The sequence below is a fragment of the Rattus norvegicus genome, chromosome 8, assembly GCF_021556685.1.
Source record: "Rattus norvegicus strain SHRSP/BbbUtx chromosome 8, alternate assembly SHRSP_T2T, whole genome shotgun sequence".
Taxonomy (NCBI): Eukaryota; Metazoa; Chordata; class Mammalia; order Rodentia; family Muridae; genus Rattus; species Rattus norvegicus.
In genome coordinates, this window is record NC_141541.1 from 108,043,208 (window position 1) to 108,070,528 (window position 27,321).

The 27,321-nt window shown below is 45.1% G+C and overlaps 1 protein-coding gene and 1 long non-coding RNA gene across 12 annotated transcripts in view; one reads left to right on the forward strand and one right to left on the reverse strand.

Annotated features, from left to right (window-relative positions):
- Window positions 1-27,107, reverse strand: Cldn18 (claudin 18). 3 transcript variants are annotated; one of them, XM_087562314.1, is made up of 5 exons: window positions 26,609-27,107; window positions 7,530-7,694; window positions 6,692-6,809; window positions 4,640-4,750; window positions 1-2,024 (listed from the first exon to the last, which is right to left on the reverse strand). In XM_087562314.1, the coding sequence occupies exons 1-5, from the start codon at window positions 26,826-26,828 to the stop codon at window positions 1,853-1,855; spliced, it is 786 nt and encodes a 261-aa protein (XP_087418440.1). In that variant the 5' UTR covers window positions 26,829-27,107; the 3' UTR covers window positions 1-1,852.
- Window positions 17,085-27,321, forward strand: part of LOC134480090 (uncharacterized) — a 67,278-nt gene continuing 57,041 nt past the window's right edge. For 4 of the 9 annotated variants that reach the window (XR_015627985.1, XR_015627986.1, XR_015627980.1 and 1 more), the window contains exon 1: window positions 18,843-19,493. This is a non-coding gene — a long non-coding RNA (uncharacterized LOC134480090). Of the gene's footprint in view, window positions 17,334-17,684; window positions 19,494-27,321 lie in introns of those variants that run through there. The other 5 variants (XR_015627987.1, XR_015627983.1, XR_015627981.1 and 2 more) reach the window with 5 other exon arrangements.

Here is a 27,321-nt window from a genome sequence, read left to right on the forward strand (position 1 = left end):
GGAAGTCAACAGTGTTTTAATATTTAAGTTACAAAACATGGAGGTTAATACTCAATGCATACAATGAGACAGCAATGGCGATAGATGGCGAAGCGCAGTGTAGAGGGAAACTTTGAAACAACCAGGTGCCACACAGAGACCCACTGACTGAAAACAGCTGCTTCTCGCTGCCTCTAATTTGACCAGAGACTTTCTGGTGCGTGGGCACGTAGGGGGGGGGGCACACTGTGGCCATGGCCTCAAAGGGATGACCTTCCATTCAGACCCCATGAACCCTAACAATCTTTATGCCTAGATTGCTCATTGTACCTCCTTTCCCCTCCCCCATCCCCTTAAATTGTTTGATCTGTTCATGCTTTACGCCATTTCAAATATTGAGTTTCAGGAGGGCCTTCTTCAATATAAGCTAAAACCACTGGGACACCAGTGTACGACTGTGTATTATCCCAGCTCTTGGTTAGCACAGCTCCTTAGATGGTCTGTGCAGACCAGAGCCATCCCTGAGTATCCCCCCCCAATACACCCTCCCAGCCTGGTCACTTAGATATGCACTATTAATGTAAGGACTGCTCCTTTTCTCCATAGCAACCCGATGGCCAGACTCTTACAGCACTAGGGCTGTTCCAGGCTCAGGTAGGTTTTAGAGAGCACCCTGTCTCCATTTCCTGGGAGTTTTCAGGCTGTACACTGAGATGGAGTTCATGTTTTCTCCTTAACAGGGTAGTCCTACAAGCACAGAGAAGGGTGTGGTCTGCATATTAATGCCTGGCACTGCTGTCAGAACCACAAAACTGACCGCAGGGCCCTGTCGACTGGCAGGGACTGTAGCTATGTCCGACACACAGGATCACTTTTTTTTAAGAACAAGTTTTAAGCTACTTTCTAGGATTTGATTTTTTTCCTTTTAAACAAAGGCTGCATCTGTGGGTATTAAGGTTGTGGAGACCTCAAAAGAAAACAATTAGGATCAGTTGAGCTTTTGTTGAAGTTTGGATTTCTGTAGGATCTTACACTATAGACAATGTCAAGGGGTGATTCTTTTCCCGGATTTTTCTATATGTAAGGCTGAAACTAATTCACTGAGATATCATACCATTTTTCTAATACACTATGTAATATTATACGTAGGACTCAGGTTACCAAAAGAATTTATTTCTTATTCTTCTAGGGAGAATTTCTGACTTCTGAGAGGAAGAGGACTTCCAGTGGAAAGTTCTGAAACGGTCTTGTTAGAGTCAGCAGATGCCAAGAGAAGCAGACAGGACTTGTTTGCCTCCTTGAAGATCACCGTGGCTAATAATGTTCTAGATCACCATGTATGAAGGGTTCAGATGACAGACTGGGGAGGCCACAACCATCTTTCCTCTAGCATTCTTTCTCTAATCGGTGTTCATTATTATCAGTGAGGTTGGTAAGGCAAAATTGAGTAGTAAATAATGCCTTTTAATCTATTTTTTTCTTTTAAAATTTCCCTGGGGGGGGTGGGTGGGGTCAAGCTGGGAAATAGATCATCATCAGGCTTAAATTTCTAGAAATTATCAAAGTATTAGTCCATGAGTCGAATTACATTCCATCACCAGATTTACTATGGTAAAAAAACAGAGGATTGGGAAGGGTGGGTGTGGTGGTCTCTTAACCTGTAAATGGTAACTCGGTTGTTTTGTGATGGAGTATTTAGAGACGTGTGGCCAAGACTGTCTAGCCTCCCCACAGATGAAATTAAGACTTTACCAACTTTCAACCGTCAGTCAAAAGCAACAAGGGAACAAGGTAGAATCTCCTTGCTTTGGGGTGAGCTTTCCTTGGGGAAGGGTTTCTTCTGCACACATGTTGGGGGGGCGGTCTTAGAGCACTACACATAGTCGTACTTGGTAGGATGAGATTGTTCATCGTCTTCTGTGCGGGCACCCCCATCATATATCTTCTTGTTTCTGGTGTTGGACCCAAAGCCAGTGCTGGCCTTAAAGCCTCCAGGCTTGTAGGCAACATTTTGGCCAGAAGCGTGGTAGGACACGGCTTTGAAGCTGAAACGAAAGGAAAAAGCCCATGAACACTGGTGCGGTTAGTAGGAGGATTGACTTTCCCATTTCCTCCTGATGGCTTCCGTCTCAGCAGGGGACAGTTCAGTGTTTGAAGAGGTGTGGCAGTCTCCGTCAGACTAAGGTTGTTGGTCACCATGTTCTTAGGGACATAAGCTTTCTGTGGTGAAGCAAAATTTCTTGCTTTTACATCGGTCCTTCAAAAATGAGAGGAGACTTGGTAGGGGGAAGAGAGACTTAAAACAAGAGAAGAAGGGTGTCTGAGAAGGTGATGGGATACATTCATGAACGCACAAGGGAGGACTATTGGAAGGAACGGGGGGGATCAGCAAGGAGGGAGGGGAGATGGGAAACGTGTGGGGTGATTAGAGAAATAAGGGCAAAATTGGACACTTGTCTGGAAATGTCATAATGAAACCTGTCATGATTTTATGTTTCGTGCAAACTTAAATGAGATTGGCCTGTTCTTGTTCTTTTTTCTCCTTCTTTCCTTTTCTTTCTCTTTCCCTCCTTTTCTTTCTATCTTTCTTTTTTCTTTTCCTTCCTCTCTATCTTTCTTTTATTTCTTGTCTCTTTTCCTTTCCTCCTTCCTTTCTTTTCTCTTATTTCTTTTCTTCCTTCCTTCCTTCCATCCTTCCTTTCTGACAGTAGCCCACACGAGACAGGTTGAGCCTCTAACTTGTTGTTTAGCTGAGGATGACCTTGAACTCCTGACTCCCCTGGCTTCCTCAGTGCTGGAATTACAAGTGTGTGCCTCCATGGCTTTGTTTGTTTTTGGTTCTAAACTAAAAAACTAATTAAAAAATTCTGCCTGTCTCTCTGTCTTATACACATATATGCTAGAGCTGTAAGGAGATGGTTGTTATTGACTATGGAGTTGTTCTGTTATTAAAACGAAGCTGACACTGTCCAGTGGGATCTTGTTTTGATAAAGGACCGTGGAATATATCGGCTGGAATGTGCATACGTGTAACTTCTAATTTGCTTGTATTATGGACAAGTTATCAGAGTCTACTGTGGTGTGAATATGTGCCCTCCAAAATTTACGGGAAAATTTAATCCCCCAGAGTGATGATGTTAAGGAATGGGCCTTTGGGGCGATGGTGTCACACATCTTTAATATCAGTGCTCAGAAGGCAGAGGCAGGCAGATCTCTGAGTTTGAGGCCAGCCTGGTCTACAGAGTAAGTTCCAAGACAGCCAAGTCTACACAATGAAACCGTGTCTCAAAAAACCAGGGGAAAAAATGGGCCTTTGGAAATGTGATCAAGCCATGAGAGATTTGTGCTTCGTAAAAGGCTCCAGAGGTCTTTTCCTAACCCTTCTGTTTCTTCTCCTGTGTGAGCAGTCTTCCTCTCCAGCAGATAATACAGGAAGGACCCATCTCAGCAGCAGAGACTGGGCTCTTGCCAGATATCCATCCCAATGCCTTTGTCTTGTACTTCCCATCACTAGAGCCATAATAAATACATTATTTTGTTTATAAATTAGCTATTGTAGGGTGTTGTGCTATAAGAGTCCTAATGCTCTCCATCAGAGGGTGGGAGAGCAGAAAGCACCTGTTGTGGTTACAGGGCTGGTGAGTAGTTAGAACCACCACACAATCCTGTAGGTATAATGTTTTTGAGCATTGTGTTAAGGTTATCCTTGTGTTACTCAAATGAAGATTTCTCTATCTCATATCTTGTTTCAATCTGGACGCGGCATTGTGATGTCTATGTCAAGAATCTCCTGTTTCAAGTTTGTGTGAATGCTGATTACCCAATGGCTGGGCAGAAGAGGGAATAGGAACTTCTGCCAGTCAGGGAGAAGGGAAGAAAGATTGGAATGAGGACCTCATGAGTAGAGAGTCTGAGAAGATACCGTGGGAAGAAACATCTGAAGCAGAGGAAGCTGGAACAATATTAAACAGCAAGCGTCTTGGGGATGGCTGGGCCGTAGTCCAATTAGCATAGGGGGTTAAGGTAAGTCATTCAAGGCCCAGGTATTGAAATCTTAGTTTCTCTGTGTGGTTATTGGCGTCTAGCAAAGGTTAAAAAAAATACAGCCACTGGATTAATTCACTGATTACATTTATATTAAAACAATTCATTTACCCAATCTGGTTCTACCAATCCCAGGTCCTTGACAAAAGTTCAGAGCAGAGTTTCTTTGCAGCAGGGCTGTTGATATTTTTTGAGCAGATCCTTTGTGGTAAGGGCTGCTCCTGTACATTGCTGGATGTCCACCCTGGACATATACACCCACTAGAAACCAGATTCCTTTTCCCTACCATTGCCAAAGCAACCAAATACTTTTAGATGTTGCCAAATATCTCTGCAGGTGGTAGTGACACAAAGATCTTTTCCAGGTTAGGATTACGGAATTAGGAGGTTTTGGAGCTGGAAGGACCTTAGAGGAGTTTACTCCACCCCAAGTTTCAAAGAGTATCCACATTAAACACTCCGTGGGGGATCTTGTTCTATTTCTTAGGTTCCTTATAAAGGGGGAAGTTCAACCATCCCGGTGGCCAATATCAATCTTCCGTGTATGTGGACCAGTTATTCTGGCTACAAAGTATGCATCAAATGAAGTTTTAGCTGCGACGAAGGGAGGACTCACTTGCGGTCATCAGGAGTCAGGCCACGGCAAGCGATGCACATCATCACACCTCCAATTAGTGTGAGGCCTCCAGCGATCCAGCCCACAAACAGAGCTGCACCAAAAGTGTACCTGAGAGGAGAGATGTTGTGAATAGAGTTGACTAAACCCGTCAGGTTCTTCCCCTTGTTTCCAGTTACGCTCGTTTCTGTTTAGTCCCCACGTTGTCTCTCTGCTGCTCAATGAGAGAGACTGCAACACTTGGCCAGAGGTGCTTAAGAGTGATGGGATCACCCTCAAGTTGCTTCTGAAGGAGTTTTGGCATTTTGAGTTCCAATAGTGGACCTTATTTCGGATGGCGTTACATAGAGACTTTTCCCTAAAGCCTCAGGCATTAAAGACTGGCAGTACTATTGGGAGATGGTGGAACCTTTAGGAGTTGGACTTTAGGTCATTGAGGGTATGCTTTCAAAGGATGTGAGACTCTTAGGATTAAAATTGAGAAAGTCTCAGGCAATCAGGAATGACTTGCTCTGCGACTTCTAGGTCGTTCTTTTTTCTTCCTTCCTTCCTTCCTTCCTTCCTTCCTTCCTTCCTTCCTTTTCTTTTTAAGAATATTTATTTATTTATTCTCTAAATATGAGTACACTGTAGCTGTCTTCAAACACACCAGAAGAGGGCATTGGATCCCATTACAGATGGTTGTGAGCCACCATGTGACTCCTGGGAATTGAACTCAGGACCTTTGTAAGAGCAGTCAGTGCCTTTAACCACTGAGCCATCCCTCCAGCCCCAGAGTGTTCCTTCTAACCAAGAGTCTATGGGAGAGACATGCAGAAGAGTAATGGCAGCTTCTGGGACCATTTTCCTCCTCAGTCTTGAAACAAAGCAGACATATGACTGGTACCTGGAGTTCCAGAGAGTCAGATCATGATGGCTGCATCCTCTCCGTACCCTGTCCTTTCCTCTCGTTGGGTGGCTGGAGAAATACCAGTCACTTCCTTGCATAGGGATATATGCCACCCTCCTTTGGGTTTTGACTGGTGCTTACTGATAAGATGCATCAATCTGATACTTGGGCTAAACAAATATAGGTATTGGTGTTGCCAAATATTGGTATTGATGCTGCTTTTCCATTAAACATTTTTCTGGGGCTGGAAAGAGGGTTCAGTGGTTGCTTTTCTAGTGGACCTGGGTTCAATTCTCAGCACCCACATGGCAGCTCTGAACCATCTGTAACTCCAGTCCCAAGGGCCATGACACCCTCTTCCGGTCTCCTCAGGCACTGCACAATGTGGTATGTAGACACACACAGAGGGAAACACTCATACACATAGAATAAAAAGAAATAAAATCTCAACAATTAAAAAAGGTCCTGCTCCCTTTCCTAGGTCTCCACACAAGTGGTGGAGTTCATTTGTCTCTTGCACTCTGCCTTGCACTGCGTTTGTCTCTGCCTGGGCCATAGCAGGTGTTCAATACATCTGCTGGGCAAATGAATGAGAGAGAGAGCAAGGCAGCAGCACAGGAGGAAATAGCATTTTCTTTCTTTTTTTTTTTTTTGTGGTTCTTTTTTTTTTTTTTTTCGGAGCTGGGGACCGAACCCAGGGCCTTGCGCTTCCTAGGCAAGCGCTCTACCACTGAGCTAAATCCCCAGCCCCGGAAATAGCATTTTCTTTACCTGCACTGCACCATGCTCCCTTCTCCTTTCCCCGCTCCCACCAAGCTGCCATTATAGACCGTGGGTCTAAGTTGATGCTCATTTACATCATGGGTTAGCCAGGCCTGTCGTATTGCCACCACGATGGAGCCTGTCTAAGCCTGCTAGATAAATACTGTGAACGTTGCTGCATTTCAGTGCAAATGCCAGATCAACCTCAAGCCATATCAGCAAGGGTATTTTATAGAAATGAAGTTTATGAATTTACAGATCACTGTTGAGTTACGATATGGCGTGGTTGCCTCTGATAAATGCTTGCTATTCTAGGCACTGACAGTCACGTTAAGCGCATGACTTACTCATCCTCTTACAATATTCACGGTGGATCACAGGGAAGTGGACTCGGAAGTTACCTGGTCTGAACGGTCTGCACCATCCCACCCATGCCGCTGTACATGTTGGCCGTGGACATCCAGAAGTTGGTTACCAGCATGTTGGCAAACACAGACACACCAATGATTGCACAGACTCCTGCGGGCGAAGAGCAAGAACTAAGGGATCGCAGTGTTTCTGTGGCAGTTTATGCTGAAGTGAGACCAGATGAAGACCGTAGGATAGTCCATTCCTGTAACAGAATGGCCAACCAACCACTGACGGTTGACTTCCCACTTTGTGCTAGACAGTGGGCAAGGTCCTTCTCTCATATTTAATTCTGGAAGGATCCATGTGTGCATGCAGAAAGAGATGATTCCACACACCTTGGGACCAAGGGTAAATAACCCAAGTATTTGGGAGCTGATCTTTGGTTACTGGCAAGAGCTTTCCCCTTAAAACCATTTTCTAGAGTCTCACCCAGAAAATGCTATTTTTAAGGGCCCAGACCCATACTTGCCTTATAGTGTCAGTGGCAGCTAAGAGGGACCTTAGAACTGGTTATAGTTCTGTAGAGTGTAATTTGGTTTACACACACCCAGATCTCAAATCCCAGGGTGAAACACCTTGAGTTCTGTTCAACAGTGGGGAGAGACCATGTTTCTCCTATTGGAATAATTTGTTCTGAGCTGGAGAGATGGTTCAGCAGTTAAGAGCATTGGCTGCTCTTCCACAGGTCCTGAGTTCAAATCCTAACAACCATATGGTAGCTCACAACCATCTGTAATGAGATCTGATGCCCTCTTCTGGTGTGTCCAAATATATTTGAATAATTTGTCCTACCATTTGCAGTGCATGAGAGGGGGAATGTGTGCTTACCTGAGATGATGAACATAATCCCAGAAGTCAGAGTCATCTTGGCCTTGGCAGAGTCATCCATGCTGCCAATGCGAATGCACTTCAGGGCGAAGATGGACACCAGGATGCCGATGACCCCCAGAACAATGCCCACGATCATCAGGGCTCGCACTGCTTGCAGCATGGCTGTAGGGGAAGGGGCATGACACAGGCAGACCATAACTACACGGATTAGGTTTTTTTAGGTTGGCAAAACACAAGCAACTCCAATTAACCAGCGCTGAACCTTTGAGGACTTCAAGACTATAAACTGTTTTCTTTGACATTGTGCAAATATATGGAGTTGTGGGAAATACAAGAAGGCATCCCTTGTAACTTCTCTGAGGGATGAAGGATGTGCTCAGAGATTCCCATAGAATGAGAGAATGATGGCTGAGTGCGGTTAAGGGAGCTCTGGGTATTTATTAGCAGCATTTCAAAATTTTATAATCTGAGCCCAGAAAGGGAAAACATTTGTCTAACATGACCAAAAAATAATTTATTGAGCTGTCAGGAAACTCAAGTAACCCAAACATCATTCTGCTTGTCTTTGCATAGGAACTGAAAGCAAATTGTACAGAGACTCAGCACTAAGTCTGGCACGAAGAAATCAAGGTACCAAGACGATACCAACAGTGCTTTATTTTCTCTATATTAAGCCTTTCAACGTGACCACAGTTCATCCACGGTGTCCCCTTCCTAGGACTCGATTGTTGCTGTAGGTCCTACTGGATCCTGCTATAGTGACCTCACCTCCAGACGTGTCCAACGCAGTTTGTCATTGAAAGATGGCGAATCATCTCAACAGTCACATTGGGTATGGGATGTCAGGAATGAGCATTTGATGAAACATCGAGAGACGTGCATCAAGCTTGCCCATGCAGGAATTTTATAAGGAAGACAGATTAGTCCCTGGTGTCTTCCAGTAGGCAAGTCCCCTAGAGGGGGTCAGTCTGGTGGAGTTCAGCTGCCGAGCTCTGTACCGTGTGTACATATGTTTCATATGTTTGGTACATCTAAGACACCAGACACAATTGCTTTATCCTCTGGGTATAGCCCCTTCTTCTCTCTATTACGCAAAGCATGAGCTGCCCTGTCTTATACCAACCAGTGCTTTAAAAAATCTTTTAATTTTAAATGCCTTAGGTTGATGTCCTGGAAAATAATCACTTGATTGAGTGTCATGGAAATGTCCAATTGCTATAAAAGCTTAGAATTTTTTTTTTCTACTTCTTCTCAATTTAGGAAGCCGGACTGTTTAGACAAAAAGCAAACAGCTTGTAGGACAGCATTACCCACTGACCCACTTTGCGTTATCTACCAATCCCGATCTTTCAGGCTAATAACTTGTCTCTTCACCACAATTACTTAATCCAGCATGGGCACGTGACTGGAGCGTGGCAGATGAGACCTTCACGTGCGATGTTCGTACTTTGGACACAAATTGGTCTCTCTCAAGGGGTGTAATACGTGGTCCAGGGATTTCAGGCTTTCACCAGGTGGAGAAGCTGCCACATAATGACCAGAGGGTGACAGTTAAGAGGGAGGTACAGAGTTCTGGCAGAGTCTGAGCGATGGGTTACCGTTACTTAAGAGGGCTAAATACCTTCTTTTCTTGGGATCAAGGAGTTATTCTGACATCGCTAAGAAACATATTTTGAAGCTCATTTCTGTTGAGACTGTTAGTTGAAATCAAGAGATTCTAAAGTATGTGAGGTATTTCCATCACTGTAGGTCTTTACAGCCCAATTGTTGGACAGTTTCCAAAGCATAATCATTGCTGATGGGAGGGGATGTAACGTCACCGGATATCACAAGCACAGGCCCAACATCCTACACTGCACTGCGATGTCAGAGGGCAGATCGACCTTTTCTCTCTTGTTTGAAACCGCTGAAATTGTTTCATAATGATATAACCAGGAAATGGTCATCTCTGAGCTACTAGGAACCTCCCAAAGTCTTTATCTCACTTCCTGGGGGAGGGGGAAGATAACTATCTGTGAGTCATTTTTCTGGGAAATATTCCTTCTTAGAGAAGAAAAACAAAGCCCCAAATGAGGGTCACACTACTGTTTATACCCAAGGCACCAATCAGGAGCCAATTAGAGATGTATAAAGACTTCTAGGCCCTACGATGTTCTAATAATGAGGGGGTTACCTGAAAGAGATGTTATTCTTAGTGTCAGTGAAGTTGATTAATAATTTCGAGGTGAAATACAAATTTGGAAATATAAAAGAAACAGCAGAAAAGCTTCCTGGTGGCCTTCTCGCCATGGCTCTGGTGGCCTTCTTTTCACGGCTCTTGGTTGGCTCAGATGAGATCGCACCAACCCCAGCTCAACAGTGCAGACCTCCATCTACCTTGTTCTAATTCTCCTCTCCCTCAGGAACTCGAGGCTTATTTTTTAACTTTGCTTCTCTGCTGGGTGGAGTGTTTTATAAGTCACCGTCACTATCTGTGGTCTCGCTAGCAGGTACATTTCCAGCACAAGTTTCTGTGAGCTGTCATTCTGATCATTCTCGGGAGAGCTAAGAAGTTTGGCATCTTGAGGTTGCAGCTGGGTTCTGTGTTAGTGCAATCGACAACTCCAGTGGGACACAAAGAACACACGAGTGTTGGAGGGGCACTAAGACCTGTGTACTTGTAAAATATGATGCTGCTCTTCTGCCGTACCTATATTCCAGAGCCATGCCCAGTGGTTTTGCTGGCCCTGCAAGGTGCTGGGAGCGAACACATTGTATTCCTTATCAACACATGTAAATGCGTGCTATCTACTTATGTATTTGTTTCTGTCTTTGTGCGTCTAGAGGCAACACACACAGATGAACTATTACAGCCATGAATTAATGACGACTCGACATGCTCGTCTGTGAATTGGTTCACTCATCATGCTTTAGGGATTTTTTTCTTTTGCTTTTTTTTTTTTTTTTGTTTACAGTTTCATTGTGTATTCAAGGATAGCCCTGAACTCACTATGTAGCCCAGGTTGGCTTCGAACTCTCAGCAGTTCTTCTACCTCAGCCTGCCGAGTATTGGGATTACGTGTGCTCGCCATCATCATGTACTTAGAGCTCAAATCCTTTGCAAAACTTCCCCCAATCACTGTGGAGGAAGTGAACTTTCCAGAGAAATGACCTGTCTTCAAGGCTTTGGCGTCCTGAGATTAGTTATTTCCACAGTCTTGAGCCTTATATTTTTTCTTACCTTGGGAATGCTCTAGATGAGTAAATGCCAGAGAATGCTGAGATAGTAGCCCATGGCATGGGTCTTTTGCACACACAGTGAATGGCACAGTGAGTTTTGTGGTTCAGAACTGTGACTCAGAGGACATTTGTGAGATAGCCCACACCCTCCGGAAATAAATATCTTCAGGCTGTTCTGCTTTTACAAGTTACCATCAGGAAACTAGACGTTTGGAAAAAAGGACTGGAGACGTCACCTCTGTCTTGCTCCCATTGGCCTCTTAGAAGTTTTCAGTCTACCCAGGATCCTACTAAAAGTTTTAAAAAATGCTCTGGTTTTCATCTTTCAAATCCTAAGCTACTAAAAAGTACAATATAATTCATTCATATTGAGAAACACTTGGCTAAGCATCTGGTTGAGATAAAACAACCAGAATCAACTGAGCACCAATGAACTGATCAAACAACTATGAAGGCCTTTTCCTGGTCCGATGAAAGTTACATTCCTTCCACCCTCAGCAGGGAGGGGGCCCCTGACTCCATTGAGTGGCTTTCATAATCTGTTCCCAGGAACATACCCCACGCATGCTGTGCCAGGGGGCTTCTCTCCCATTAGTGGATGAGTAGCAATGTGGGCAGGGCTGGCAGACAGAAGGCAAAAATGCCATGGGAGTGACTGCTAGTTGCCCCAGGAACCCTGGGGATTGGAGCCCTGGGCAGACAGCCACATCAGCTTTTGTGCCAGGCTTTCAAGTTCTTCCTTCTTGTTTGCTCTTTCTTGACCTGTGATGTGGGTAGGACTTGCTCTGAGTAAGAGCTCCAGCATGTCCCCGAGCCCCTTCTTGGTTTTCAGAACCTCTTCGTTTCTTCTGTCCCCTCTTCTTCTATGGCGTTTGAAGGGATACAACATTGATTTGTGACATGGGGTTTAGGAACCTGGGCTTGAATGGATGGAGCAAAGTCCTCTTTGCTTAGAAACCCCTAGTTTGATGGAGGCAGGTGCCAGGAAGTGGGTAGACAAGTGATGCACCATCTTTAATGATCTTGGAGAGACAAGAAGGTGATCTGAGCTTCCCTTTTAGACTGAAGAGTCTTCCTTCTGGAATCCAAGCCCTTCTCCATATACAGAAATAGGAAAATTACCAGGAACCATAGGTTCCTCTTTTTCCAACGAGTCTCTTATTTGATATTTTGATCAAGCGACACAGGCTTGTGGAACGATAACGTGTGAGTCAGTAGGCTCTGTCCTCTGATCCCCTGCACCAAAGGTGTGACTACAACATTCTTCCCAGTGAATAATTAGCCTTATCAGCCAGAAGGGCGGGCAAGACTCTGGGCTGATAAAAGCAAACAAAAAGGTTGGAACTCCAAGTTCCCTCCCTGTTGCAAAATAGCTCATTCAGAAGAGTAGCTGTGGGCTGATGGGTGAGGGGGCACCAAGGTGTGGGTCTCAGTGCTGGTTGCATCTGGGCATGCTCAGAACCTTCAGAGACATGACAATGGCCTGGCCTCATTCTGAGCCTGTCATTGGGTTGTTCCACAGTGTAAGACTTTTAGAGTAAAGCGTGACAATGGTCCTGAGGGATGCTCAGAGAAGAGAGAGTGCCCAGAGCTGTGCACACTTAGCTGGCATCAGAACACCTCAGTGAAGACAGTAGTTCACTGAGAACCAAAGACCACGGGCTGGGACTTGGAGGAGCAGAGCGAGAAGTCACAATTTCAGGCAGCTGGGTCTTTGGTTGGAGACAGGAAGGGCTAGAGGGGGAGTCCACACAGGGAAGTCTGTAGCTGACTTCAGAGGGGAAGCTTCAGAACAAAGCAGACCTGGGTTCTCCCAAGAGCTCCAGGAACCAATAGGAAGGCCCTCATGTCTCTGAAATTCTGCCGCACGGTGATGCCAGCTGAGTGTCCCCAGGTAAGTCATTTGACCTCAAGGATGCAGGTCCCTCGACTCTGGAGTTTGAAATAAAGATGCCTCTTGCATCTTTATTGTCATGAGGACTGGGTATCACTTGGTATCTTCATTAAATTAAGCCAGGCTTGATAACTATCAGTTTACTTTCCCTAACAGAACCTTTTCCCTGGCAACTCAACATGACTTTGTCTTGTACAAACTACACAGGAACATGTGATAGAACTGCCAAGACTGTGTGATTGCAACGGCCGAGAAGAGGGAGGCTGGACCTAATGGTAGCAAGGAGGGTTAAAAGCACAGGCAAAGTGGGGGTCTGGGACACAGGACCTGGCCAGCAGTGAACAGAAGAGCAGAACGAACTCAATCCCGAACACAGTAGGTATAAATAGTATGAAGGGTTTCAAAGAAGCATGGTTATACTCGGCCCCTCCTTCCTTTTACTGTGTGAGAACTCAGCAAAAGGTTACATCTTTCAGGAGGAAGCAGATTTGCTGTCACCTTGACCTTGGACTTCCCAGTTTCCAGAACAGTAAGAGATAAGCAGAGTGGCTGTTGTTCCTACATCTCCCAGTCTACAGTACTTCTGTCTTAGTATTTTCTCAGCCTTTCAGATGAGACCCAGCTATATAACTCTAGGGATGTGCCTCCCCACCAAGAAATGATGCTGTACCCTGATAAGGCTGGCCCCAGGCATGCCACTTTGTGATAGCTGGCCCTGCTGTGGGGACCAGGACCACCAGGGCAGCAAGCTGAGCATACATTCTGGTCCTTAAGCCTCAGCTTTACTCCTTGAGAAATGGGGGCAAGTGGCCTCATTTTAACCCACATTACAGGTCCTCAGGGGTTTTGTAGACATGGGCTCAGCTCCCCGTGGCATTCACTTGTGCGATGATGTGTAAACATTGGAGTGCTTGTCCTTTTAGTAAAAGACATCCCGTGCTTTTTACTTTTTCTTTTCTTTTTACTTTGAAGGGAGGGAAAACGGCTTGTTTAAAAACCACGAAGCACTCCACTCCCAGATCCCAGCTTAACTTTGTGACTGATGGAATCTCCCATCTCCCAGGACCATGTTTCTCTGTTAGCAACTGGGAATAGAGAGGCTGGTTTCCTATGAGCATTAGACTTCACAAGGACACATTCAGCCAAGGGCAAGAAGAAACGAACGGACAATTTTAGAAAGATTCCTCAGAATAGTCATAGTTTTGCCCTTGTAGGTTTTTGGGTTCAATGTTAGTTGGTTGAAACCTCTCATTCTGTGTCTATAAATGTGATCCGCTGGTTGATGGGAAACTCTCTAATTCTCCAGTGGTGGCTGCTTTTAGGCAGTGATGCGGAAGCAGGGAGCTGAAACTTCTCATATGGAAAACCCCAAGGTTCTTAGTGCTGTGGTCGGGCTGAGAAATACTGAAGGAGCCAGCACGCAGATGTGACAGGGATGGGGGAGAAAGATCAGCACCCTAAGTCATCTTTACTCTGAATATTGTGGGTGGTATAGCCACAGGGGTGATTTAGCAATGCCAACATCTAGCTTTTGTGAATAGGCGGCCTAGTTAACATACACACCTTACAGTGTGGTATTTTTAGAGTTGGGGAAAGTTAAGCCAGGAGATGTCAGGGACCAAGGTATCCCTAACACACCTGCCTCTAGCCCTAGGCTTGCCACTGCTCCAAACATGGTCCAAATGTTTGCAAACATCTGAAGCAAGCAGTATCTGACTTCACATCTTCATGGTGGCTGTGGCGTGGGGTTGGTAGTAGTTGCTCTCTCTCTCCCGCTTGCTGAAGGATATTTCCTTTGCTGTTGCCCTGTCTCCAGAAAGTAGTGGAAACAGTACATGTCTCACCCTCTGGATAGAGGCAACACTCTTTTGTGCACAGTTAATTGTGCTACAAAAGGGGAGTGGATTATGAAGTATCTTTTATGCTTAGTGTCCTCAAGTGCAGACCATCTCTCTTCAGGTCTCAAAAAGCCCATTCCCAGCTGGAACTAGAACCAGGCCAGGCAGGAGGAAGGAACGGTTTAGAAAAGTCATTCGGACTTGTGGCTGTGTGGCCATCCATGTGATTTTGGCCACATTCCATTTCTTTCCTCTCAGTTTCTACCTTTTAAGAATACAGCTGTACCTGTTTCCCTGTAAGAGAGTCTCGGTGCAGCCCAGCACACGGCCACTCCCTTTACTTCTGGCTACTGCATGCTGCCTAGACTGGAACACAGCAAGAGGAAATCAGGTATCAGGTACACAGAGCCGATGAAGAAGAGCAGTAACATCCAGCAGCACAAAGTGCATTGCTATGGGACCTTCCATTCGTCTTTGCAGTCCTTGCTCATTGTGTCCTGAACTCAACATAGCCCAGGACCTCCTCCCCTCGGCAGGTTTGAAACGTCTCAGGGCTTTTATTTATGGTGGTAACTGGGCTTCCTCTTTAAAGCTGCCTGTCTGACTTGACATGGAATACGGTACTGCCAAGTTTCCCTTCCTTCCATCTAAGTTTTTGAGCAAGAAGCTCGAGTCTTTGCTCCATGGTCATATTTATACTTATCTGATGTTAAGTCCTAAGGAATTTTTTTTCTTCACAGAAACTCCTCGAACCCTTCCTCCTTCTGGATTCCTGGCCTCTCCCATCAAATGTCTGCCCTCTGAAATCATACTCTTGTATCAGACAACATATCACATGCAGAGGAAGTCAGCAGTATTTGCTGAAACTATGAGTAGAAATCCTTGGTATGGGGTTGGGGATTTAGCTCAGTGGTAGAGCGCTTGCCTAGGAAGCGCAAGGCCCTGGGTTCGGTCCCCAGCTCCAAAAAAAAAAAAAAAAAAAAAAAAAAGAAATCCTTGGTATGCTTGCACGCTTCTACAGCTTTTGACCATTGTGCAGTCGAGGAATTACCTGTTTTGAGGAGCTGAAATCGGTATGGAAGTGAGGCTCAAAAGCAGCTCATTGGAGAGCAGCTGCCTAGTGAGTACAAAGGCCTGGCCCTGGGTTCCATGTCCAATAGAGCAAGAACCACAATCAGCTAACAAAGGAAACAAAAACAAGACAAAACAACAACAACAGCAGCAGCAGCAACAACAAAACCAATGTCCTGGAAAGCTGAAGGGGGTGTTGGGAGGTTAGCATGGTGGGTAGACTGCACCCCAGATAATTACTACTCAAAGGACCTCTGTGGCGGAGGTCATTAATGTTTATCCAAATAGCCGTAAGCCCCCACATCTCTCAACTTCCAGGGCCATGTGTCTAGTTGTAGTCAATGCTTTCTATGTGGAGGTGACACATGCCACTTTTAGGCCATGTTCACAAGCTCCTGTGCTCCCTTTACGACTTTCTCTTGCTTTGGCTGAGTGGCATCTCTATAATCTTTTTCCACGGACTTTTTGAGGGCAGACAGCAAATTCACATTGTGAGAAGCTACTGAACTGTGTAGTGTGGTTGTTACAGCAGCTAGCGTTAACTACTACTAACTGTTTTTAAAACTAGTCCCTGCAATAGACAGTAAACATGCAGAAGATGTTGGTCGATAATGAGACTGGGTGATCAAGTGTCTGCTTCAGAAGGAGGCGGACCAGGTCATTTTCTACACATGGGAACACAACAGCCAAAGCATAGTCCAAAGGCAAAGTCAATCTTCTGCCTTTGGGGAGAGGAAACATCTTATCTGTAAGTGTTTTGTGTGTGCAGATGGCTTGCATAACCATTGAATTAAATTCTTATTATTCAGCTCAATCTAATTTATCAACCGTTTGCTGAATAGCCTCCCTCCCAGGCCCTAGGTTAAGAACTGGGAGGAGGCTCTTGCTCTGGTTCACAGCGGTGTTAGCACACAGCTGAGTGAGACAAATGTGTAACTAATGAAGTTAATAGTCCAAAGTTCAGACTCCGACCCCTCCCCCAACACTGAATAATCATTTTCTTACTGCTTCTGCTAGCATCCATGTCAAAGTACCATCAAAGCCATTGACAGCTACACACTCATGTCCCCTCCACCAGGATTTACAGGTGGCCACAAGGCCAGTTTTGCATTGTGTACTCCATGCGGGAACTACTGCTTAGATTCATGACCAGAGTCAAGCGGCAGGAGAGTTCTAGGCTCTGAGCATCCTCTTGGGCTCTCTGGCTTGTGGAGTCTATTAAATTTAAAGATGTGGGGAAGATTCAGACAAGATTTATGGAAAGGGCAGTTGGGGTGGAGATTCTAGGCAGCTGGGCCAGAGAACACTAAGAGGAGAGAGAGAGAACGGGATGGAGCAGAAGCCCTAGAAAGGCAGAAGGGGGATGTGGAAAGGCTCCTGTGTTAGACTCTCATGCCTACTCACCAGTCAATCAGGAAACAGATAATCGTGGAAATTGCTTGGGGCTTAAGATGTGTAGGAGGCCAAGGATTGGAAGAACCACCCCAAACCCTGTGCTGTGGTCAAAGAAGCAGATAAGTTAGAACACAGGATCAGAACCAGACTGAGGAAGGGGATGAGTTTGTCTAGAAGTAGTGGGAAAACATAGTCTTTTAATTTGGTTGTCAGTGACTAGAAGGAGACAGAACTTGACAATAATAGTTAGAAACAAGAAGACATTTTCCAGGAAAGGAGGGCCGGAGCCCAGGTTAGCAGGAGAGGTGGAGGATGTGAAGAGAGGGGTGACTCAGCAGGGCGGGATCCTAGACAGGAAGACAAAGAGCCCCCAGAGCATGGGTGGTAAGTCTATGGGGGTGGGGAGGGGATTCTCAATATGGGGAGAACGGGATCAAAGGTGCTGCAATGGGTTGAGCCACATGGGTGAGTAGGGCTTGGAAGGTTCAGAGCAGGCATTGTGACAGAAAGCACATGATCCGCAGTGTCTGTTGGGTGCTAGAAAGAGAGTACTGAGCATGGGACAGATCAAATGTGAATATGATCTCTGTCCTTTTTGACAGGGGTATGGCTAGCCATGCAGCAATCCAGGTTTTGCATGGCTTCCCCATGGCCTATCCCTTTAACATAATATGATCTCTCCCAGCCTGTTTTCCTTCCCTCCGGCTATTTCTTCTTCTCTTGCTTCCCATTCAGGTTTCTCATCCAGTCGGTGACCATGACACTGCGCTGAGTGGCTTTCCAAGGCAGAGTCCACCCTGGCACTTGTCCACTACTCCTCAAAACAAAGATGGACTCATTGAATTGCTTTTTATAATTCCATTCCGAGGGCCCCACAGCCCCTTTACATCCTGTAGGTTTGTTTCTTTATCTCTTTACAAGGGGCTTGTTTCAGAGACTCAAAGCCACACCTATACCCTTGCTCGCTGTTTTGTTAAATACAAACTGAGTTCTATATTATCAAGGACGCAAAGTCCCTATGATGCATGAAATACCCATCTGTATTAGAAGCAAAATTCATCTTCAACTTCAAAGGTGAAATGGTCTCACTTACTATATTCTACATTGTTATAATATGATAATTTGACGACTTGGGTTTTTAGGGCAAGTATAGTAGATCTTTTAGTTGCAAATGCAGAAAAAGGAAATCGCAATATTTCTACACCGCACACAGATCCCCCTTTTACAAGAAAATTAATCAAATTGAAAGTACAATTGAAGTCATTCTCGATAAATTTCTCTGTCTATAACAAAATACCACCACCCGCTTCCTACTCTCACTTATGTTCAGGCAGAAGTGAGCCTCCTGCTAACGGAAGGAAGCCATTTATGTTCTCCTTAAACAAGGTTCGAACTAGCCTTCACCAGCATGTCCTTATATTCGACACTTTCTCTTTGGCTGCTGTATGAATTCTCCTATCTCCTATGTGGCTACTGCCCCCTTTGATGCAGGGCCAAATTCTTTTATTCACACCTTTTTTTTGGGAGCCAGGGTCACACCCGGAGCTGGATTGCTCAGTCCTGGGAGTTCTTGAGACTGCACAGCCCCTCAGCCTCTCCCGTCCCTCGATCACCTCGCCTACCTGGAAGGCCCAGGATGGTGAAGTATGGCCGGCACTCAGTGAACCCCGAGCTCTGTTGCACGCAACTCCTCCAGAGCCCTTCATACTGGAACACGGAGGTGACTGGGTTATCATACAGGTCCTGAGTGCTCCACATGTCCATCCCAGTGGCGGCTATGCAGCCGGCCAGACCCAGGAGGGACAGGAGGAGCCCTACCACCTGGCACGTGGTGGTGGCCATGGCTTCAGCTGCTGGGCACAGACTTCCAGGAGCAAGCCACCACCCTCCTGCTGGGAAAGTGTACGGCCTCGCTGGGGAGCGCTCTTAATCAGAAGCTCCCCTCAGCTCCGTGTTTGCTCATACTGTTTTCCTTAGATAGTTCGGTTTCACTCCTGCTTCAAGGGCATGGTTTTCATTTGTTGGAGACGTAGCCCCAAGAGGCACTTGTCTGGCTGAGCTTTGCCGCCCGGGTGTTTGGAACGTGGAGCAGGCTAAGTGGACGGACTCTACCCCTGCTTCAGGCCCTCCCGTCTCTGGCTCTGCCCAGAATGCACCATCTAGGCGAAATCAAAGTTTGTCCTCTCCCGTGAACAGAATGAGGAGAGACCACCAAGGCTGACCTTACCTATAACAAATCTTCCCCGGGACGCACACATGTGCTTCTATCGTAGTTCCCACATTCTCCTCACACTTCTGTCAGCTTTCTGTTCTGATCGCAAAGGGGCAGGGCAGCTGGTAGTATTTCATTCGTAAAGAGAAGAATGAGGTAGAAAAAGAATTTGTTCAAATCTCTTCAACCACAAGTACCGTAAGAGGCAATAGCGGTGGTTCCTAGCCGTCGCTTCCAGACCAGCGCTCCTGCTCTATCTGCACACTGAGAGGCCGGAACAAGCAAGTTGAGAACGGGATGCCAGGTTGTAGAGATGCACCCTCGATCTGCAGGTATTGGGGTGGCCCAAGGAGCTGTCCCTCATAAAATGGAACTATACAAATACCAGAGAGGGGGGAGGGGGTTGTTGCTGTGAACATGGAAGGAGGGGAGGGCTGGGTGGAATTCCCGATCTGGCCGCTGCAGACACAGGAGTTGCTGCCTACAGCGTCTGCAGCTCTGAGTTTGGTGATTTGGCCTTTGTAGGTCAGTTTCTTCATTCGTAGGGAACTAAAGAGAACATTCCAGGGCCCTTTCTGGTCTCACTAACTTCCAGGTACTGTGTAATAGTCTCCACTACAGTAGGTGAATTTATTGGAAGCTATACAATCAACTAGAGAGAACACTGACTGAAGAGGTCAGAGCCGAGTGTTTGCCCTGCAGCTACGTTTTGTTGGAGAATTTATCAACCTGTAGCCTGATGTGGGTCCTGAATGTTTGACTTCTGAATTCAGAGACATTTTAATTAGAACGTCTCTGGGTCTTAAAATACACCCCCCCCCCACACACACACTCCCCCACACCCCCACTTCTCTAGCAAGTTCTCCAGGAAGCCAGCCCGTACTTCAATGTTGGTGCAACTTGGATGCACACAGCCCCTACTCTCAAACCTTTATCCTTATAAACACAAAAAATAGTTAATATGGTTGATCTTCCTGGGCAGCCCTTTCTTTGATTGCACACTACTTTCCGTGGTTGGTATTTGTAGAGACAGAAGCATGACCCAGGACAATCCGAATGAGGGGATAAGTCAGTCGTGACAGATGAGGAGCCCTGAGTGCTACTGAACTGAGCTGCAAGGCCAAGACAACTGTCGATGAGATTGGCCTCTGCTGGGGGACTGAGACTGATCAACGAGGTTGAATAGTGTTGGTGGAATGGATTCCCGATTAACTCTTGGCATTGCTTCTGGAGGCATTGCCAACCTTGGTTCTACCAGAGGCCAGAGCTGTCATTCCCACAGAGCTCTGTGTGTTTGGTTCTCACACTTGTTCCCCCTGAGCACTGGTTGTAACGCTACCAAAATAGGTTGAAAACATAAAAAAACAAACAAACAAACAAAAAAAACCCTACTTTTGATTTATCTCTTATTTGTAGCAGTTTCTCTATGATGTTTTACACTGACTTTTGAAGTTGGGGAGGGAACCTTATTTAGGTAATATGCTTTCTTTCTTGCTTGAAACGTGGCAGTGAATTTTGTTTTCGTTTTTGAAGAAAAATTAAATTTAAGTGATAAACCAAAGCTAAATCTACTTACATGAAATCTGAATGAAAAGAGAGAAATTGTGAGTCTTACGCACTGTAGAGGATATGTTTAAAACACTTGGAAGGTGAACATTTGACTGTGTGTGTGGGAGCAGTTTCTGTGCTCTGAACGAGTGACCACGGTTTTAGCCGTCTCTGCCAGAGAGTGAATGGTGGTCCACAGACGAGAATCTGAGTTTCCGTCCGTGACAACAGGTGCTGTTAAAATGGATCTCGTATCTGTCTGAGTTCAGTCCCTGGGTCTGATCCTGTTTCTAGTAATGACTCCAGTACAACTTTGTTTAGTAATCTTTAGAACGGAGTGAGATGTTTTGCTGACGTCCTCGGGGAAATCACCCCGTGTTCAGCTTAAACACAGCTCCTTGCCACTTCAGCCATGCCTTTCCAGCCTCTGATGTCATTTTGCCAACTGGAGAAATGATTCTCCCAGTTTTCTTAACTTTTCCAGCTATAACAGCAACTGAGTAATTTGGCAAGAATGGTGGTCCAGAGAGCAATGAAAACATTATAGCTAGGTATTAGTTCAACTGTCTAGAAGAACAACAACACACTTATTAATTTCAAAACACTACTACATGGAATACTGAACTAAAAGTGTTTGGTGTTTATAATAGAAGGTTTGGCGTCATTTAAACAAATCACTCACATTTTAAAACTCCAGATAATCTATTGGATATACTTTCTTGGCAGTTCTCCAGATGAATAATTTTGGTAAGGAGATTACAATTTACCTGGTCAAGAGAGGATATGTTTGATAGTTTGCTATTCCCACTTAGTTGTGCTTTGTCTTCAAAGCTCTAACAAGGATACTTTGTCTAACTTACTAGTCCTTTACATAGACACACTGCTATTCACATAAAGATTTTCTGTTCTCTGCACTTAGATTTTTATCTTTAACTTTCTTTTATAGAAAAGCAATATATGGCTTAATATATAGCTTTCCCCCCACCATTTCTGGTTACTCTTTTAACAGACTCTTAGGAGAACTAAATTACCAGAGAGTGTGAGGTATTAAAACAATATCTCCTTTATGTAGATTGGTATTTCCCCATACATTTTATTCCCAACATTGGTATTTAAAGAGATTGTTCTAGGGGAGAGATGGTTCTGTGGTCAAGAAGCCTGACTGTTCTTTCAGAGTGTTAGGGCTGGTTCACAATTGTCTGTAACTTCAGTCTCAGGGATCTGATGCCTTCTTCTGGCCTCAGAGACCACTGAAAGCACACTGAGCACAGACATAAATGCAGGCAAACAACTCACATATATAACATAAAAACAGAAGGGGAAATAATTCTATACCTTCACCAACATTGTGAAGTCAGTAAGTTATTTATGATCACTTGTTTTAATTTGTGTCTCTTTGCCACCAGAGTTTGAGCACTTAAAAGTTTATTTTATTATTGTGGGTTTGGAGTGTGTGTGCGTGTGTATGGTGTGTGTGTGCATGCGTGCCTGTGTGTGTGTGTGTGTGTGTGTGAGAGTGAGTGAGTGAGTGTGTGTGTGAGTGTGTGTGTGTGTGTGTGTGTGTGTGTACATACGTGATACATTTCTGGTGGTCATTTCTCTCCTTCAGCATGAGACCCATGGGTTGAACTCAGATCGACCATATTTGTATACTAAGCCCTTCCACTACCTGAGCCCTTACCACTGGCTCTGAGTCCCTGAAGGTTTTTTTTTTTTTATTTTTAATTTTATTTTTTTAGAAAATCTTTTGGGCCGAGTGAGACGAAGCTCACCTTTAAATCCAGCCCTTGGTGGGGATTGGACGGATTTAAACTCAAGGCCACTATGGTTTATCAATTGAGTCCTAGGCCAGTCAAGGCCACACAGAGAAACCCTGTCTGAAGAAACTCCCAACAACCACAAAATCCTTATGAAGCAGGTTTTTCTTTCTTGACCTGGCAGTCAGCGCTGCTCATTTGTTCACTCACTAACATGTTATCATCGCTCACTATGAGTTTCCGGGAGCTGTTTGTTAATTGTACGCACTGCACTGCAGGAAGCACAACAAACACAGTTTTCATTGCTCATTGGCTCTTTACCTTCATTTCCAGTTTTGGAAAAAAAATGTATTCTATTCTATGTGTCTTTCAGTATCTGGCACATATAATGTGCTCAATTAAGTGTTTGCTGAATGAATTGATTTCTCCTTCATGCTTTCTCCTGTTATTTTTATTCTTAGATTTATTTTCCATGCAGGAGGCAAAAACATTATACGTTACTTTATAATTAAAAATATTTAAGGAGTGGTTAATGTATTTTTCCATTTAACTAATATTGAACTCATCTTGGTATGCGGTGGTTGATAATTCCATTTTCTTCCCCTAAAACCCACTTGATAATTTCTGAGCCTTTTTTTAATAGCCTCCTCTTTCCCCTGTGTTTTGTAAGACCTCCTGCACCTTCTGTTAAACCACATTCGTGTCTTTTAGGTTTTGTCCCGTTAACCTGTTTGTTCACCCTTGCTGCAAAACCCAACTGTAATTATGGAAGCATTAAAATTGGGTGGGATATCTGGTATAGAACGATGAAGACCATCACTTTGTTATTCTTAAACAAAAACAGTTAGACAGTCCTCATTCCCATCTTCCTGTTGATAAGTGCTCGACCAGACTCTCTGAGGGAAGCCCCTTCATCTTTGCTCAGAAGTCCTGCCACAGAGGGGCCCAGGCTCTGCGGAGAGCAGCTCCGGGAACCATGACCAGCCATTTACACTGCAGGGCCACTTGGCAAATGCTTTAACCTCTCTGTGCCTCCTCAGACTGTGCAGCGGAGGAAACAAGAGCTCTTATTTCATAGGATTGTTCAAAATATTAAAGTACAGGCTATTTAATTCAATGAATATACAATACTGGAAAATATATACCAAGATATACCGATTTCTTAAAATAACACCCAGCACACAGCGTGAGACGTCTACATTGCTGCATGCTGTTGGTTGAAGACAAAGAAATGTCTTAATAACACTCTCACTGGGTTCAGTCCCCAGCCCCCCCCCAAAAAATGGAAAAGAAAAAAAAATAACACTCTCACCAGGAACCTGAAGAATTTAAGAAATGTCACTTTGGCAAGACATTTTTACTTTTCCCATTCGACTCCTGTCAACTCTTCATAAGTGTCACTCCTTAAGTGTTGTGGCCTATGGCTGCACTGTGTGGCTCCCTCCTCCACTGACCCCTATTATGCAGAGCCTGTTTTTTTCCACCCTCTCATACCTCACTGTCTTTTCTCAGACAGGAGTCTCCCTGCCTGGAAAACTCTTTGCCTTTTGTCCTTCCTTCCTTCCTTCCTTCCTTCCTTCCTTCCTTCCTTCCTTCCTCCCTTCCTTCCTTCCTTCCTTCCCTCCTTCCCTCCTTTTTTCTTCCTTCCTTCCTTCCTTCCTTCCTTCCTTCCTTTCCCTCTTTCTTTCTTTCTTTCTTTCTTTCTTTCTTTCTTTCTTTCTTTCTTTCCTTCCTTCCTTTTTTCCTTTCAGAAATGAATTGCCTTTAATATAGCCTCATGAAATAGTTCACTAAAGGCATGATTACACAAATCATGATTACACATATGATCTAAACTTTTAAAAGAACAATGACATACAAATAGTGAAAGGCTATTGAAATATTGTACATTGAACATTATTACTTTTCATTAACAAAATTTATTCTTTGACACTTTCATATATTTGAGGCAGACAGATCTCTGTACTTTGAGGTTAGCCTGGTATACATGGGAGTTCCAGGCCAGTCAGGGCTACATAGTAAGAGCCTGTCTTAAAAAAAAAACCCGTCATCCTCCCCCCAAATTTGTATTCTGTTTATTTTCAACATCTCCATCCCTGTCACCACTTCCTACAAACCCCTCTGGGATTGTTTAATCCCCTATGACTTCTATCTGTGTGAGGGAACCCAAGGGTTTGCTGTTCCTTCCTTGTGTCCCCCAAGAAGGAATCTTGTCTACAGCCAGTCATCTTGGAACAGGTTGACCTCTGGCTGTGAGCCTAGTGGAATGGCTCTTTTCTAGGAAGGCAACCGGCAGTCCGATGCCTAGAGTTCTTTTAGAGTAGTGGTTCCCAACCTGTGGGGTCACGACTCCTTGGGGCCAAATGACCCTTTCATAGGGGTCACCTAAGACTATCAGAAAACACAGATATTCACATTATGATTCATACAGTAGCAAAATTATAGTTATGAAGTAGCAGTGAAGGTAATTTTATGTTTGGGGGTCACCGCAACACGAGGAATTAAGGGGTCGCAGAAGGTTGAGAACCACTGTTCTGGAGGGCTGTGTTGTGTTCAAGTGCTTTTTACTGAGCCAGAGACTACGTTTGCATTCCCAGTGGAAACTTTAAAACATTGGCGCCTTCGTTTCCGGGACAATGAAAAGGAAACAGTAATGTCCCGGCTAGCCACAGAGAGTTTCTGTTTCTTTCTTTCTTTCTTTTTTTTTTGACACCCTGCCCTCCTGTTTCTATCTCTTTCTACCGGGGTCAGCGAACTGCTGTCCTTGATTCCCAAAGAGCATTTTGCCTGGAAAGGTCACCCTGCGGCACCCCGGCCTACGCTTGCCTGAAGGCCGCCTGGCAGTCAGTCTGTCGGTGCTGTCTACATTCACTTCACAACCTGTTTTTTTTGCACAGACCCAATTGCAGCGATTACCAACGGAAATACAGGGTATGGTGTAAAGAGCTCTGTCCTTCTAACTCCAGAAATAACTGGAGCTATATTTCAGGAATGCCGTGGCAGGATTTCCTCAGATGGGCAAGTCCAGTACAAGGAAGCACCAGGTTCCGGACATCTTATGGCCACAGTCATTTGGTAGAACAAACCTATTCCAATAGGGTCTCCGTATCAACTGCTGGGATGCTGGTTCTATATGGACGGGGAAATCTATGAAGGGACAAAGCTCCATATAATTGCCATCTTCTCTCGCTTCCTTGTTTGGGTATTTAAGTCTTGGCCCTGTGGTCAAATGGCAAGTCCCGCGTGGGGAAATCCCTGTGCTGTTTCTGATCCTTCCTACAACAGTCAGCTCAGACCTATTCCCTTAGTAAGACTTCCATGTGCATCTGTGGGAGGAACAAATAAGCAAAATTAAGACGACACCCCCCCCCCCCTTGACTGTATTAGTGACAGTCCTTTTCAGCGTTCTCTTCTGACTTGAACTTCTTTCCGAGTTGAAGAGACCAGTGCAGTAGGCACAAACCCTACAATCTTATGTGGCTAACATGCCAATTGAGGAAGGGACTTGGTAGCCCACAATAGCTGCCCCTCGTGGCAGAACTCAATGCCAGGCAGATAGTTTTGCACCGTGTGGGTCTGCAGTCTTGTTCCTTGAGACCAATACTTTCTGAAGGTCAGAGTCTCCCTGACCCCCAAGCACTGGCTCATCCAGTGCACCCTTGAGAACTACGCCTCTTTCTTTCAGGTCTTTTTCATGGCCCATTTCTATTCTGGCTGTTAGCTTCAGAAATTCTGGAATTGGGGACCAGGCACAGGAGGCCTCAACAGAGAATTTGTTCAGGAAATATGCGGTCTCTGAGTCAGCAAGGGGACTCTTGGCTCTAGAAGGAGAAAGTGTCGAGTATCTGGGTTTCCTCAGTTCTGTTCTTGAGGGTGATTGAGACTATGCCATTTCTCATGTAAGAGTGACTAGAAAAAAATGTGTCCTTGGGAGAACTAGATACCACAGACTAAAGGAACAGAAGTATCAACAGCTCTAGAAAGTTCCTCTCCTTACACTTCTATTCTAACCATTGTGGTAGTGGCTATTGCTTCTGTGGAATCTTTGCTTCTCTTGCTCCTTGGTCCCTCTCCAGGTATCTCAGGCACAGGCTGCTGTCTCTACCCCTAGCTACCGCATGAGTCAGATACCTGGTCCTTACCTGGCAACCCCAAGAGGGTGAAGTAGCCTCGGCACTCGGTGAAGCCAGAACTCTCTCGGACGCAGGAACGCCATAGCCCTTGGTAGTTGAATACAGCAGTCACTGGGTTGTTGTATAAGTCCTGGGTGCTCCATTGGTCCATACAAGTGGCTGCAATGATGCCGGCAAACCCGATCAGTGAAACCACAAACCCCAGGCCCTGGCAGGCGGTCACCGACATGTTGGAGCACAGTGTCCACACAAACGGAGAAGACAAGAGACAGGCAGGTTCTGAGGACACGGAAGTATAGGGATGGCGTTTTCTCTGAGAGGCTGGTGCACACGTCACGAACTGACCGTGTAATGGAGGGGGGGGGGACTTACCAGTGCTGCCTGGGCTTGCCCTACTTCTTTATCTACCTGAACGAGATAATTTCCACAACATGGTACCAAGAGCCATTTGTTTTCCGCCATATGTACACTCTACTCACTGTTTGCCTTTGAAGGGAGTTTCTGTTCTGATTAACCAGGTTCTCCTCAGTAGAGGGTGAGCAACTAGGGGTGCTGCTTGGGAGGTGTGGCATTTTGGTTAGGAGGGGATTACAGGGACTGAACCAAAAAACCTTGAAGATCCAGAGTTCTCATCGATGTGGCTCTGCAAGGGAAGACATCAATCTCATTCCAGTACTTTCTAGAACACTGCCATCTTAGTTAAAAACCTTGACAAGATGTAT